This window comes from Hemitrygon akajei, chromosome 1 (genome assembly GCF_048418815.1).
Source record: "Hemitrygon akajei chromosome 1, sHemAka1.3, whole genome shotgun sequence".
Classification (NCBI taxonomy): Eukaryota; Metazoa; Chordata; class Chondrichthyes; order Myliobatiformes; family Dasyatidae; genus Hemitrygon; species Hemitrygon akajei.
The window spans coordinates 201359531-201373297 of record NC_133124.1 but is presented as its reverse complement, the minus strand read 5'-3'; the positions used below and the strand labels follow the sequence as shown (position 1 = coordinate 201373297).

General features: G+C 43.8%; 1 protein-coding gene across 1 annotated transcript in view; it reads left to right on the top strand.

The window, feature by feature from the left end:
- Window positions 1-13767, top strand: part of LOC140734590 (lysyl oxidase homolog 2-like) — a 153681-nt gene that overhangs the window by 109649 nt on the left and 30265 nt on the right. Inside the window, exons 6-7 of the mRNA XM_073058766.1 lie at window positions 5869-6052; window positions 10729-10877. Coding sequence (XP_072914867.1) covers window positions 5869-6052; window positions 10729-10877 — 333 coding nt within the window. The remainder of the gene's footprint in view (window positions 1-5868; window positions 6053-10728; window positions 10878-13767) is intronic.

Below are 13767 nucleotides of genomic sequence, written 5' to 3'. Positions count from 1 at the left end.
AATGGGCTGAATGGCCTGGTTCAGTATTTACAACTGTTATGTGTGCAACTTGGCTCTCTGTTGTCTCCCTAACCATCCTTTCCAACCGCTCCTAGACTCTCCAGGCCATGGAGATGCCTATCAGTGGAACTACCACTCTGTTCCCTCCTCAATCAATATATCCCTACCCTGAAATCTGGAATTCTGCTCAGTTAACTAGTGGTTAACTAGTGTTTTAGCTCACAGTAGTGAACTTCTACCCTTTGTGTTATAAGACCACAAGATATCGGAGAGGAATTAGGCCATTAGGCCCATCAAGTCTGCTTCTCCATTTCATCATGGCTGATCCAATTTTCCTCTCAGTCCCAATCTCCTGCCTTCTCCCCGTATCCCTTCATGCCCTGACCAGTCAAGAATCTATCAACCTCTGCCTTAGATATCCATAAAGCTGCCTGTGGCAGAGAATTTCACAGAATCACCACTCTGGCTAAAGAAATTCCTCCTCATCTCCATTCTAAAAAGTCACCCCTCTGTTCTGAGGCTGTGTCCCCTGGTCGTAGACTCTCCCATCATTGGAAACGTCCTCTCCACATCCACTCTATCAAAGCCTTTCACCATTTGATAGGTTTCACTGAGGTACCCCTCATTCTTTGAAATTCCAGTGAATACCAGGGCCATCTAACACTCTTCATATGACAAGCTATTCAATCCTGGAATCATTTTCATGAACTTCCTTTGAATCCTCTCCAGTTTCAGCTCATCCTTTCTTAGATAAGGGGCTCAAAACTGCTCACAATTCTCCAAGTGAGGCCTGCCAGCGCTTTATGAAGTCTCATCATTATGTCCTTGCTTTTATCTTCTAATCCTCTTTCAATTACTTCTAACATCGCATTTGCCTGCCCTACCACAGACTCAAACTGAAAATTAACCTTTAGGGAATCTGGTGCAAGGTCTCTCAAGTCATTTGCTTCTCAATTTTTTGTATTTTCATTCAACTTATAAAATAGTTAACCTTCATTTCTTCTACAAAAGTGCATGACTGTACACTTCCCGACACTGTATTCCATCTGCCATTTCTTTGCCCATTCTCCTATGTTCTTCTGTAGCCACTCTACTTCATCAAAACTACCTGCCCTTCCACCCATCTTCATATGGTCTGCAAACTTTGCAAGAAAGCCATCAATTCCATTATCCAAATCATTGACATATAACGTAAAAAAGATCAGTCCCAACACAAATCCCTATAGAACACCACTAGTCACTGACAGCCAACCAGAAAAGGCTCCCTTTATTCCCACTCTTTTCCTCCTGCCAATCAGCCACTGCTTTATCCACGCTAGAATCTTTTCCGTAATGCCATGGGCTGGTAGCTTGGTAAGTAGCCTTGTGTGTTGTGCCTTGTCAAAGGCCTCCTGAAAATCCAAGAACACAACACCAACCAGTTCTCCTTTGTTTATCCTGCTTGTTATTTCTTCAAAGACTTCCAACAGATTTGTCAGGCAAGATTTTCCCTTGAGGAAACCATGCGGTCTACAGAATATTTTATCGTGTGCCCTGAGACCTCATCCAAAATAATCGTCTCCAACATCTTTCAAACCACTGAGGTCAGACCAACTGGCCTATAGTTTCCTTTTTTCTGCCTCTTTCCCTTTTCGAAGAGCAGAATGACATTTGCAGTTCTTTAATCTTCTGGAAAGTGATTCTTGAAAGATCATTAATGCCTCCACAATCTCTTCAGCCACCTCTTTTGGAACACTGGGGTGTACACCATTTGGTCCAGGTGTCTTATCTACCTTCAGATCTTTCGGTTTCCCAAGACCCTTCTCTGTAGTAATGGTAACTTCACACCCTTCATGACCCCTGACTCCTGGAACTTCCACCATATTGCTAGTGTCTTCCACAGTGAAGACTGATGCAAAATACTTATTCAGTTTATCCACCATTTTTTAGTCCCCAATTACTCCAGCAGTCCGATATCCACTCTCATCTCTCTTTTACACTTCATGTATCTGAATAAACTTTTGGTATCCTCTTTCATATCACCTCTTTAATATAGCTGAATTTTGTGTTCCATCTTTACCTTCTTAATGACCTATTTAGTTGACTTCTGATGATTTTTAAAAGCATCCCAATTCTCAACTACCACTAATTCAACAAAGGATGGGAGATGACCTGACAGAGGTGTATAGGATGATGAGGGGCATTGATTGTGTGGATAGCCAGAGCTTTTTCCCAGAGCTGAACTAGCTAACACGAGGGAGCATAGTTTTAAGGTGCTTGGAAAAAGGGATGTCAGGGGTATGTTTTTCAGACAGAGAATGATGGGTGCATGGAATGCACTGCCAGCGATGGTGGTGGATGTAAATACAACAGGGTCTTTTAAGAGCCTCTTAGATTGGTACATGGAGCTTAGAAAAATAGAGGGCTTTGCACTAGGGAAATTCTTTAAATGTGAAATACCCTTGGAGAGTAAGACCATATATTTTGGATATATACCTCAAGAATGGTTGAAAAGAGATAAATATTTAATGAATATACTGTTGGTGGCTGGTAAAAAGACTCTTACTAGGAAATGGTTATCATAGGAGAGCCCAACTTTAAATACATGGATGGAAATTACAATGGACGTTTACAAAATGGAGAAGATAACAGCATCTGTTAATCATAAGCTGGAACAATTTGATTCATACTGGGAAAAATGGTTTAACTACATAATGCCTCATAGGCCTGATTTTATTCTCACAAATCAATGAATCTGTTGTAAAAGAAAAAGATCGCTCCCTGCTTGTACATAGTTCTTTCCTTTTGCTTGTTATTTCTTTCCACTCTTTTCTATAAGTGTATTCCCCAGATAAATACTTTGTGGAGATTTTGTGATATATGTGATTATATGATATATATGTACAATGACTGAAATACATCTTATGGAAATGTTTGTTTGATGAACTGCAATTAAAAAAAATACAGAAAGAAAAAACATGGAAAACCTGCAGCACAATACAGGCCCTTCGGCCCACAAGGCTGCACTGCACATGTCCTACCTTAGAAATTACTTAGGGTTACCCATAGTCCTCTATTTTTCTGAGCTTCATGTACCAGGAGTCTCTTAAAGGACCCTATTGTATCTGGCCCCACCACTGTCGCTGGCAGCCCATTCCACGCACTCACCACTCTCTGCATTAAAAAAATCTTACCCCTGACATCTCCTCTGTACCTACTTCCAAGCACCTTAAAACTGTGTCATCCTCCATCGTTCCAAGGAAGAAAGGCCATGTTCACTCAACCTATTCTCATAAGTCTTGCTCCCCAATCCAGGCAACAATCCTTGTAAATCTCCTCTGCACCCTTTCTATGGTTTCCACATCCTTCCTGTAGTAAGGCGACCATAACTGAGCACGGTACTCCAAGTGGGGTCTGACTAGGGTCCTAAATAACTGCAACATTACCTCTCGGCTCCTAAACTCAATCCATGATTGATGAAGGCCAATGCACTGTATGCTTTCTTAACCACAAAGTCAACTTGCACAACAGCTTTGAGTGTCCTATGGACTCAGACTCCAAGATCCTTCTGATCCTCCACACTGCCAAGAGTCTTACCATTAATACCATATCTACCATCATATTTGACCTACCAAAATGGACCACCTCACACTTATCTGGGTTGAACTGCATCTGTCACTTCTCAACCCAGTTTTGCATCCTGTCACTGTTCTGCTCTAACCTCTGACAGCCCTCCACACCATCCACAACACCCCCAACGTTTATATTATCAGCAAATTTACTAACTCATTCCTCCACATCCTCATTCAGATCATTTATAAAAATCATGGAGAGTAGGGGGTCCCAGAACCGATCCCTGAGGCACACCACTGGTCACCAACCTCCATGCAGAAAATGACTCTCCAATCCTCCGGAACCTCTCCAGTCCCCATTGATGATGCAAAGATCATTGCCAGAAGCTCCGTAGTCTCCTCCCTCGCCTCCCACAGTAGCCTGTGGTACATCTCGTCTGGTCCCGGTGACTTATCCAGCTTGATGCTTTCCAAAATCTCCAGCACATCCTCTTTCTTAATATCTACATGCTCAAGCTTTTCAGTCCACTGTAAGTCATCCCTACAATTGCCAAGGTCCTTTTCCGTAGTGAATACTGAATCAAAGTACTCATTAAGTACCTCTGCTATCTCTTGGGCGTCCATACATACTTTTCCACTGTCACTGTTGATTGATCCTATTCTCTCATGTCTTATCCTCTTGCTCTTCACATATTTGTAGAATGCCTTGGGGTTTTCCTTGATACTGTCCGCCAAGGCTTTCTCAAGGCCCCTCTGGCTCTCCTAATTTCTTTCTTAAGATCCTTCCTGCTGTGCTGTAAATTTCTATGTTCTATGTTCAAATTTGTGCTCTGTTATATGCCCTCTCTTTGGCTTTTATGTTGGCTTTGACTTCTCTTGTTAGCCATGATTGTGTCATCTTGCATTTAGAACACTTCTTCCTTTTTGGAATGTATATATCCTGTGCCTTCCAAATTACTTCCAGAAATCAGCCATTGCTGCTCTGCCATCATCCCTGCCAGTGTTCTTTTCCAATCATTTCTGGCCAATGCCTCTCTCAGGACTCTGTAATTTCCTTTACTCCACTGTAATGCTGATACATCTGACTTTAGCTTCTCCTTCTCAAATTTCAGGGTGAATTTAATTATATTATGATCACTACCCGTAAGGGTTCTTTTACCTTAAGCTCTCTAATCAATTCCACTTCATTGTACAACACCCAATCCAGTGTAGCTGATCCCCCAGTGGAATCAACCAGGAGCTGCCCTTAAAAGCCTTCTCGTCGTCACTCTTAGAATCCAGCACCAACCTGGTATTCCCAATCTACCTGCATATTGAAATCCGCCATGACTATTGTGACATTGCCCTTTTGACTTGCATTTTCTGTCTCTTGTTGCAATATGTAGACCCCATCCTTACTGCAGTTCCCATCAGGGTCTTTTTACCTTAGCTCTATCTACCTTTCAACCCTATGTCACCTCTTTCTAATGATTTGGTTTCAAATGCCTCCCACTCTGTCTTCCTAGCTGTCCTTGCAACACTCGGCCTTCCTAGCTGTGTATCCCTGGACATTAAGCTCCAGCTAAAATCTTCTTTCAGTCATGGTTCAGTGATGCCCACATCATACATGCCAATGTGTAACTGTGCTACAATTTCATCTACCTTATTCCGTATACTGCACACATTCAAATTGAACACCTTCAGTCCTGTATTGACCCTTTTCAATAGGTTTCAATGGGTAAATTTAATGTGAGAAAAATTACATTGCAACTCATCAATTTTCCCCTATTAGCAGCCTCTCCTCACTCCACATTGTCTCTGTTTGTAAACCAGCGACCTCAGCTTCAGCACTATTATCCGCCTTTCTTACTATATTCCTTGCAATGAAGTATATGCTGCTCGGAACACTAGTCGCACCATGATCAACTTTTTGATTTCTGACTTTGTCAGAGGTCTTACCAACATCTGCCTCCATGTGTTCTAGTTCATAAGATACAATGGCCAGCAATTCTTTAGCCTTTTTAATTATTTTTTTGCTTCCCTTTACGAACATCTTAATGATCTACACATGATTATCCCTGCCTTGTGCCATCAAAGTTTCTTAGGACACTGAATGGGTTTTCCCCAGTTGGCGGGTGTCCTGTTGCATCTACTTCCATCTTTTGCTGATCCTTCCCTGCCTGAATGAGGTAAGAGGTTGGGAATCCCGGTTTTCTCAAGCTGCCAGTGCTTGCCGTACGCTGTGCTGGGGCATGGAATAGCAGAGCAGGGGAAGCGAAGAACTCCCACTGCTCTCTGCAGGTGTCTTGCTGGCCAACTAATTGTTTTGTGTCCACAGGAACCACAGGTTCGTCTCAGGGGAGGAGCCAGGATCGGAGAAGGCAGAGTGGAAGTGTTGAAGGATGGGCATTGGGGAACCATATGCGACGACCAGTGGAGTCTGGTGTCAGCCAGTGTGGTCTGTCGGCAACTGGGCTTTGGCACAGCCAAGGATGCCTTGGCTGGATCTCAAATGGGAAAAGGTGAGGCCTTCCCCACCCTCCATCCCCTGTGGTCCTTCCCCTCCATTTTACACCCACTACTCCCTGATAGCCTCCTTCCTTCCTCTCCATTCCCACAGTCCAGAGTTGAGACTGTGTATAAGCAACAACATTTGTTTTATAATCTTAAAGCACTTGAAGGCCAAGGAAGTGTGCTCAACACTGCAGGGTAGGAGATGTGGCAGCTAATTTATTCACAGCAGGATCCCAAAATTAGATAACCAAATCCTGGTTCTTGGTCAGAGCACCGGGGATATTTTACCACTCAGACTTTGGAAGTCTGGAATCTTTTACATCCACCTGGGAGAACAAATGAAACACATTAACGGGCTGTCAATCTAGATAATCTCCACTAGTCCCTTGAAGCCACTGCCTCTGATCCAAGACAACGGAAAGCTCGTGTGAGGCCCTGATTTGTTTTAAAAAGGGGTTTCAGGAACATTATTTGCTTTGTAGGCTGGCTGTGTTCTCCCACATGCAAAAACCAAAGCTGGGTCACCCTCAGGCCAGTGGACAGCTGCCGGCCCGAGTTGGGAATTTCCAAAGAGAGAGAAAAATGCAGAAGAAAACAACAATTAAGACATTATCATAAAAAAATACATCTTCATCCTTGAGAACAGAGACTGAAGAGATTTAACCGGAACCTGATCTCACAGGCCGTCATTATGTATAATGGGATATAAACACCCAATGTGGAATAATACATTCCACACCTTTGTGGGTCTTGGTGGACCGGTAGCTTCATTTGCCTTCACAGTCATCTGGAGATTACACCTAGGTTTGTGCCTTGTATTTGGAGCATACTCTCAGGTACAACGGTGATCAGCCCGTCCTGTGGTACTGTGAGTGTGCTGCAATATTCAGGTTGTGCTGCATTACTGACGATACGCTGCAGTACTGGGGGTATGCTGCTGTACTGAGGACTTCCCTTTAGAACAGAGATGAGGAGGAATTTCTTTAGCCAGTGGCTGGAATTCATCACTACAGGCGGCTGTGCAGGATGAGACATTGGGAATATTTAATGCAGAGGTTGATAGGATCTTGATTCGTAAGGGCGTCAAAGATTATGGGGAGGAGGCAGGAAAACGGGGTTGAGAGAGAGAATAAATCGGCCATGATAGAATGACAGAGCAGAATCATTGGGCCGAATGGCCTAATTTGGCCACTATGCCTTGTGGTCCTAGTACCGGGAGTACACTGTGTGAGGGTGTATTTCTGTACTAAGTGTGTGCTGTGGTACTGAAGGTGTGCTGTTGTACTGAATGTTTTCTGTTCCATTGTTTTTGGTCCACTGTTAAATGAAAGTCATATCGGCTCTGTAGCATAGAAATAACATCTTCCTTTTCCCATTTAAAAATAGGTATGTCTGGGGCCAATCCAATTATTTTGTAAAATTGTTCCTGGAAACCTCTTGTAACTATAGTGTCACAAATTACATGTTACACATAAAGGAATTATCATCTTCCTGATACACCACTGCTCAGCAGTGTACAATATTTCTGGATATATTTGAAACTTAATAGTAGTAAGTTGGTTCTCTGTAATCTGCAGTTCCTTGCCCACCATATCTTGTCCATTGCTATTAATGGACCATTCATCACTACAGCAAATTAGCTGTCCACCCCAGCAATGCCCTCAGCCCATCACCTTCATCCTGAGTTCATGTCTGCGTCCCATTTTTCATTGCTTGTCCCTAACAATGTGCCAAGTCCCAGCAAAACATTTCAGAAAATTCCCGACTCCCTGCCAAAGGGGATCTGGCCTTCCCATGGTGGTTAGAGTGCAGCTGCTTACACAGACAGCTGTAAAGCCTTCCCGAGGCATACAGCAAGGTCAGCACCAGTTACCAACCCGGATACCTACAGTATCTCTCTCTCTATCCTCTCTCTCCCTCCCTCCCCTCTCTCCCTCCCCTCTCTCTCTCCCTCCCCTCTCTCCCTCCCTCCCCTCCCTCCCCTCTCTCTCTCCCTCCCCTCTCTCCCTCCCTCCTCTCTCTCCCTCCCCTCTCTCCCTCCCCTCTCTCCCTCCCTCCCCTCTCTCCCACCCTCCCCTCTCTCCCTCCCCTCTCTCTCCCCTCTCTCCCCCCTCTCTCCCTCCCTCCTCTCTCTTCCTCCCCCCACTCTCTGTTTATTCTTTCTTTTCCCTGCCTCTCCCACCCATACTCTCTTATTTGTCTTTTGTTTCTTCTTTCATTCTCTCTCTATAAATGATTTTCCTTCCATTTCCCTGCTCTGTCTTTCTCCCTTTCTGTCCCTTGCCTTTTTTCTTCCCTCTGAAAATAACCCTCCTCCCTTTTGCTCTTTCTTTCCTGCCTCTCTTTCTTCCTATCCCAGGTGATTTAACAGTTCTTTTAAATAACAGAAAGGCTGATGAGGGGCCTCCACAGCTGCTGTTCAACCCACTGATTTCTTGCAGCAGCTGGTGTGCTGTTCCAGATTCCATTACTTGCATCTCTTGTATCTCCTCTCTCTCTCTCTCTCTCTCTCTCTCTCTCTCTCTCTCTCCCCCTCTCCCTCCATCCCTCCCCCATCTGTTTAACAATTAAAGGAAAAGTCTAGTCAATGTTAATTAAGGAGACACTGTAGCTTATTTGTGACAACAAAGTTCAAAGTAAATTTATTATCAAAATACATATATGTCACCGTATACAACCCTGAGATTCATTTTCTTGCAGGCACACTCAATAAATTCATAATAGAATAATAACCATAATAGAATCAATGAAGGACCACACCAACTTGTAAAAGACAACAAACTGTGCAAATACAATAAGAAAGAAATAATAATAATAAATAAGTAAGCAATAAATATCGAGAACATGAGATGAAGAGTCCGTGAAAGTGAGTCCAGAGATTATGGGAACATTTCAATGATGAAGTGAAGTTGTGTGGTGAACTTCATATACCTGTCTGGACACGCCCCCCCCCCCCCCCCCCGCTGACTGCTCCTGTGGCTCCTCCCACTGACCCCTGTATAAAGGCGATTGGAGGCACTGCTCCTCCCTCAGTCTCCAGGATGCTGTGTGGTGGTCTCTTGCTGCTGATGGTGCTTTCTTCCAGCTAATAAAAGCCTACCTTAACTCACGTCTCTGAGAGTTATTGATGGTGAATCAAGTTGAGTGAATTTATCCCCTTTGGTTCAAGAGCCTGATGATTGAGGGGTAGTAACTGCTTCTGAACCTGGTGGTGTGAGTCCTGAGGCTCCTGTATCTTCTTCCTGATGACAGCTGCAAGAAGAGAGCATGCCCTGGGTGGTGAGGGGTCCCTGCTTTCCTGCGACATCATTTCATGTAGATGTGCACAGTGGCAAACCAAAATGCTTTACTCAGATTATAACCATTTAGCCTGTTTTGATGATCTTGACAAGCTTTAGTAAAGATACCGGGGGATCTCCCCTGTTGTTTTTCAAAATTATTCCTCAGGATCTCGAGACGCAGATGCTGGACTCTGAAGCAACATACAAAGTGCTGCAGGAACTCAGTGATCTAATCTCAAATTTGTCTGGCTGGACAGAGGACAGGGGTAGCTTGCTTTAATTTTCTATCAGACAATTTGAGACGAGTTGATAAAAGAACTTTTGGGTCAAAGGCCTCCTCTTGTGCCAAGATGAGGTCGCCTTCAGGGTGGTGGAACAACATGTTATATTCCGCCTGGGTAACCTCAAAACTGGTGGCATGAATATCGATTTTTTTTCCCTTCCAGTAACCAAATTACCCCTCACTCCCCACTCTGATCTTTTACTTCTCATCTGCCTATTACTTCCCCCTAGGTCCCCTCCTCCTTTCCTTTTTCCTGTGGTCAACTCTCCTCTCCTATCAGATTCCCTCACCAACCCTTGACCTTTCCCACCCACCTGGCTTCACCTATCACCTTCCAGCTAGCCTCTTTCCCCTCCCCTGCCTTTTTATTCTGGCATCTTCCTCGTTCCTTCTCAGTCCTGAAGAAGGGTCTTGGCCCGAAGCGTTGACTATTTATTCATTTCCGTAGATACTGCCTGACCTGCTGAGTTCCTCCAGCGTCCTGTGTGTGTTGATTTGAATTTCCAGTAGACTTTCTCATGTCTGTTATTAAAGAGCTGTTTGTACTGCATGGTGAAAGTGGTGATATCACAAAAGGAGCATTAGGATTGTCAATTCAACTCAACTCAAGCTTTTAGTCACCTGCACAAGTATGGTGAGATACAGGTAAATGAAAAGCTTGTAGCCATGAATTGAGACAGCACAGAGAAATAATACACAAATTATACAAAATAATGAAGAGGAAAAGGAGGCATTTGTGCAAAATTAGTCTGTGATATTGTAAGAGCATCTGCTCTTGAGGTGGGATTAGGATTGTAAAGATCAGTTCAAGAAGAGCTTACCACAATGGTGACCCTGAAGTTCTTAATTCTGTCGTTGGAGTTAAAAATGGTATTTACATTCTTGTTACCAAAGCAGATCAAATCTAGACCCAAAGGGTATGGATTCACCATCTGTGATTTGCATTGGAACATTTGAAATACCGATTGTTGTCAGTCATTGACTTGGATCGGACTCAGCAGCCTAGAGAATGCCTGACCTGGGGTGTCCCTTGTATCGCCCTGAGGTTTCAGAAACTGCCACAGGCCAGGGACTGGGAGCCACATAACGCTCGGATCTCACTAATGTCTCTCTCTCACAGGAATCGGCGCAATTCACATGAGCAAAGTGTCATGTACGGGCTTCGAGAACTCTATCACCGACTGCTCCTTCAACCAGTACGACTTGTGTAACCACGATGAGGATGCTTCAGTGCGGTGTAACATTCCAAACATGGGTTTTGAAAACCAGGTGGGGTAAAACCATTTTGTTTTAGAGTATGGAGACAGCCCCTTCAGTCCTGTGCATCAATACTGACTAGAGAGCCCATCTCAGCTAGTCCCATTGCCCTGCATTTGGCCTATATCCCCCTATATGGATAGTCTTTCCTATCCATATTCCTGTTCAACTGTCTTTTAAATGTTGTTATTGCACCCACCTCAACAACTTCCTCTGGCAGCTCATTCCACCTTCTACGCTAAGAAGTTCCTGCCCAGGTCCATTTTAAATCTTCTTCCTCTTGCCATAATCCCATGCCTAGTTTTTGACTCCTTTTTCCTGAGAAAGAGACTGCATGCTGGGTGGGATTGATAGGACCCATTGTTTTAACATTGTAAAACATTCCAAAGTGTTTCACAGGCTCAGTTCGCAGTCACGTCTCTGATCCACAATTGTCTCTGGCTCTGCCTTATTCCATGGAGATTCCATCAGAAATCCCACCTGCCACATTTCCGATTCACCCATAAATGCAGATTTCCTCCGCGTATTCGGTACTGCTCAGTTACTGTTGCCATCACACCTTGAAGTCCACATCTGATGCCCTCTGTGGGCATACGCACACTCTTCCTCACTCTCTCCAGTAGCATGCACTCACTCTGCCTCAAGGCTCCCGAGTTCCTCAGCTTCATTTCTTTCTTTGTTGAGTCCAATGCTTTTACAACATTATTCCCTCCTATCATTCACTGAGGATCACAGACTTCCAACAACTGTTCAATTTAAACTCTCCTCTGGATCGACTTTCCTCTCCCAATCTCATCCAACCATGCATATCGTCATCGCCAACATTCAGCATCATTGTCTGATGCCCAACCTTGGTGGATTCCACCAGTGATATTTTGTTAAAATACTTCTGCTGCCTTACCTCTGTTCTCATTTATTTGGCCAGATGTCTTCTCCTCAGACTGTGGTCCCTTCCTTCTATCTCTAGAACTTACCATCCACGAAGATCTCTCCCTCTCTCCACTTATATATATTCTTATCCCAAGCTTCCAAATTGGCATTAACCACTTCGATTTTTATTACTCCATTTGATCACATTTTGCATGGATCATGCAGCATCAGACTTAGAAAGCACCACCCCTGAGCACAGCTTTTATCCTGGATTGTAGCATAACAGTTAGTATAACGCTTTACAGCACCAGCAATCATCGGTTGGGGTTCGATTCCCGCTACTGACTGTAAGGAGTTTGTACGTTCTCCCTGTGACCACGTGGGTTTCCTCTGGAAGCTCCAGTTTCCTCTCACATTCCAAGCACGTACAGCTAAGGTTAGCGAGCTGTAGGCATGCTATGCTGGCGCTGGAAGCTCAGTGATATTTGCGGACTTCCCCCAACTCAATCCTCAGACTGTGTTGGTTGTTGCTGAAACCGACACGTTTCACTGTACATTTCAATGTTTCGATATACGTGTGACAAATGAAGTTAATCTTTGAAAAAAAGACACAGATGGTGCTGTCACTGTTTGGCTCTACCTGTGAACCAACTTTTTGATATCCCTTCATACCTGTGAACCAACACCACACTACCAGATAGTGTTCCCCAAACAATTACATCATTGTCAGGGCTCTTCTCTTCTCCTTCTCTTCACAGCCTCCAACCTCAACATGATAGCTCTCTTCTATCATTTCAGCCTGATCTCATTCCACAAAACTTTTTCTTATCCTGACCATTCTTTCTCCACCATTCAAGTCTCTGCCCGCCTCTCTGCCACAGACCAGTCCTGTTCAACCTCATCTTTCATTGCATCCAGTACTTGAATACAGGCGTTTTTCTTTGTTTTCAGGCATCAGGGGTTGCAATCTTCCAGCCATCTTAAAACCAAAGACTCTTCTGGACACATCTGACAAGTCCTGATGATCCGCGAGTCTCTCCCTGTTTCTCTCCTCACAGATGCCGAGTAATGATTTTATTTTCTGTTTTCTTTCAGAATTGAATCATTTATAGTTCTGGAATTTGCTCTCAGACATTGTATGTGTTTTTCCTTGTTTGCTCGTGATCGCCCTACCCACTATTCACAATGCTGACAGCTCTCATCAAAGTCATAGAGAAGTGGAGCATAGAAGTAGGCCCTTCTGCCCACCAAGTCTGTGCTAACCATCATGCACCCATTTACACTAATCCTGCACTAATCACATTTTATTTACTCCATAACTCCATCAACTCCCCTCAGATTCTACCACTCACTCAAACACTTGGGGGAATTTACAATGGCCAGTCCATCCTACCTACCGTCACAGCTTTGTGACGTGGGAGGTAACTGGAGCACACAGAGGGAACCTACATGGTCACAGGGTTACCCATCACTAAACACATTTACGTGAAACACTGCCAAAAGAAAAACAGCATCCATCCTCAAGACCCCTCCCATTCAGACTATGCCCTCTTCTCACTATTACAATCATGCAGGAGGTACAGAAGCCTTAGGTCCCACACCAGCAAGTTCAGGAACAATTATTGCCCTACAACCATCAGGCTCCTGAACCAGTATGGATAACTTCGATCACAACTACTCTGTACTAATTATATCACCTACAGACTAATTTTGAAGGACTCTTTACAACTCATGTTCTCAGGATTATTTGTTTTTAATTTGCACGGTTAATCTTCTTTTGTATATTGGCTGTTTGTCAGTCTTTCTCTATGTACAGTTTTTCGCAAATCCTATTGTATTTCTTTTTCTTTCTGAAAATGCCTGAAAAAAAAATTAATCTCAAAGTAGTATATGGTGACATGTACATATATTTATAATAAGTTTACTTTGAGCTTTGAGGGAGAATGTGCAGACTCTTCACAGTCAGCACTGGAGGTCAGGTCTGAAACTGGGTTACTGGAGCTGGGAGGCAGCAATTTTACTAGTTGCACCA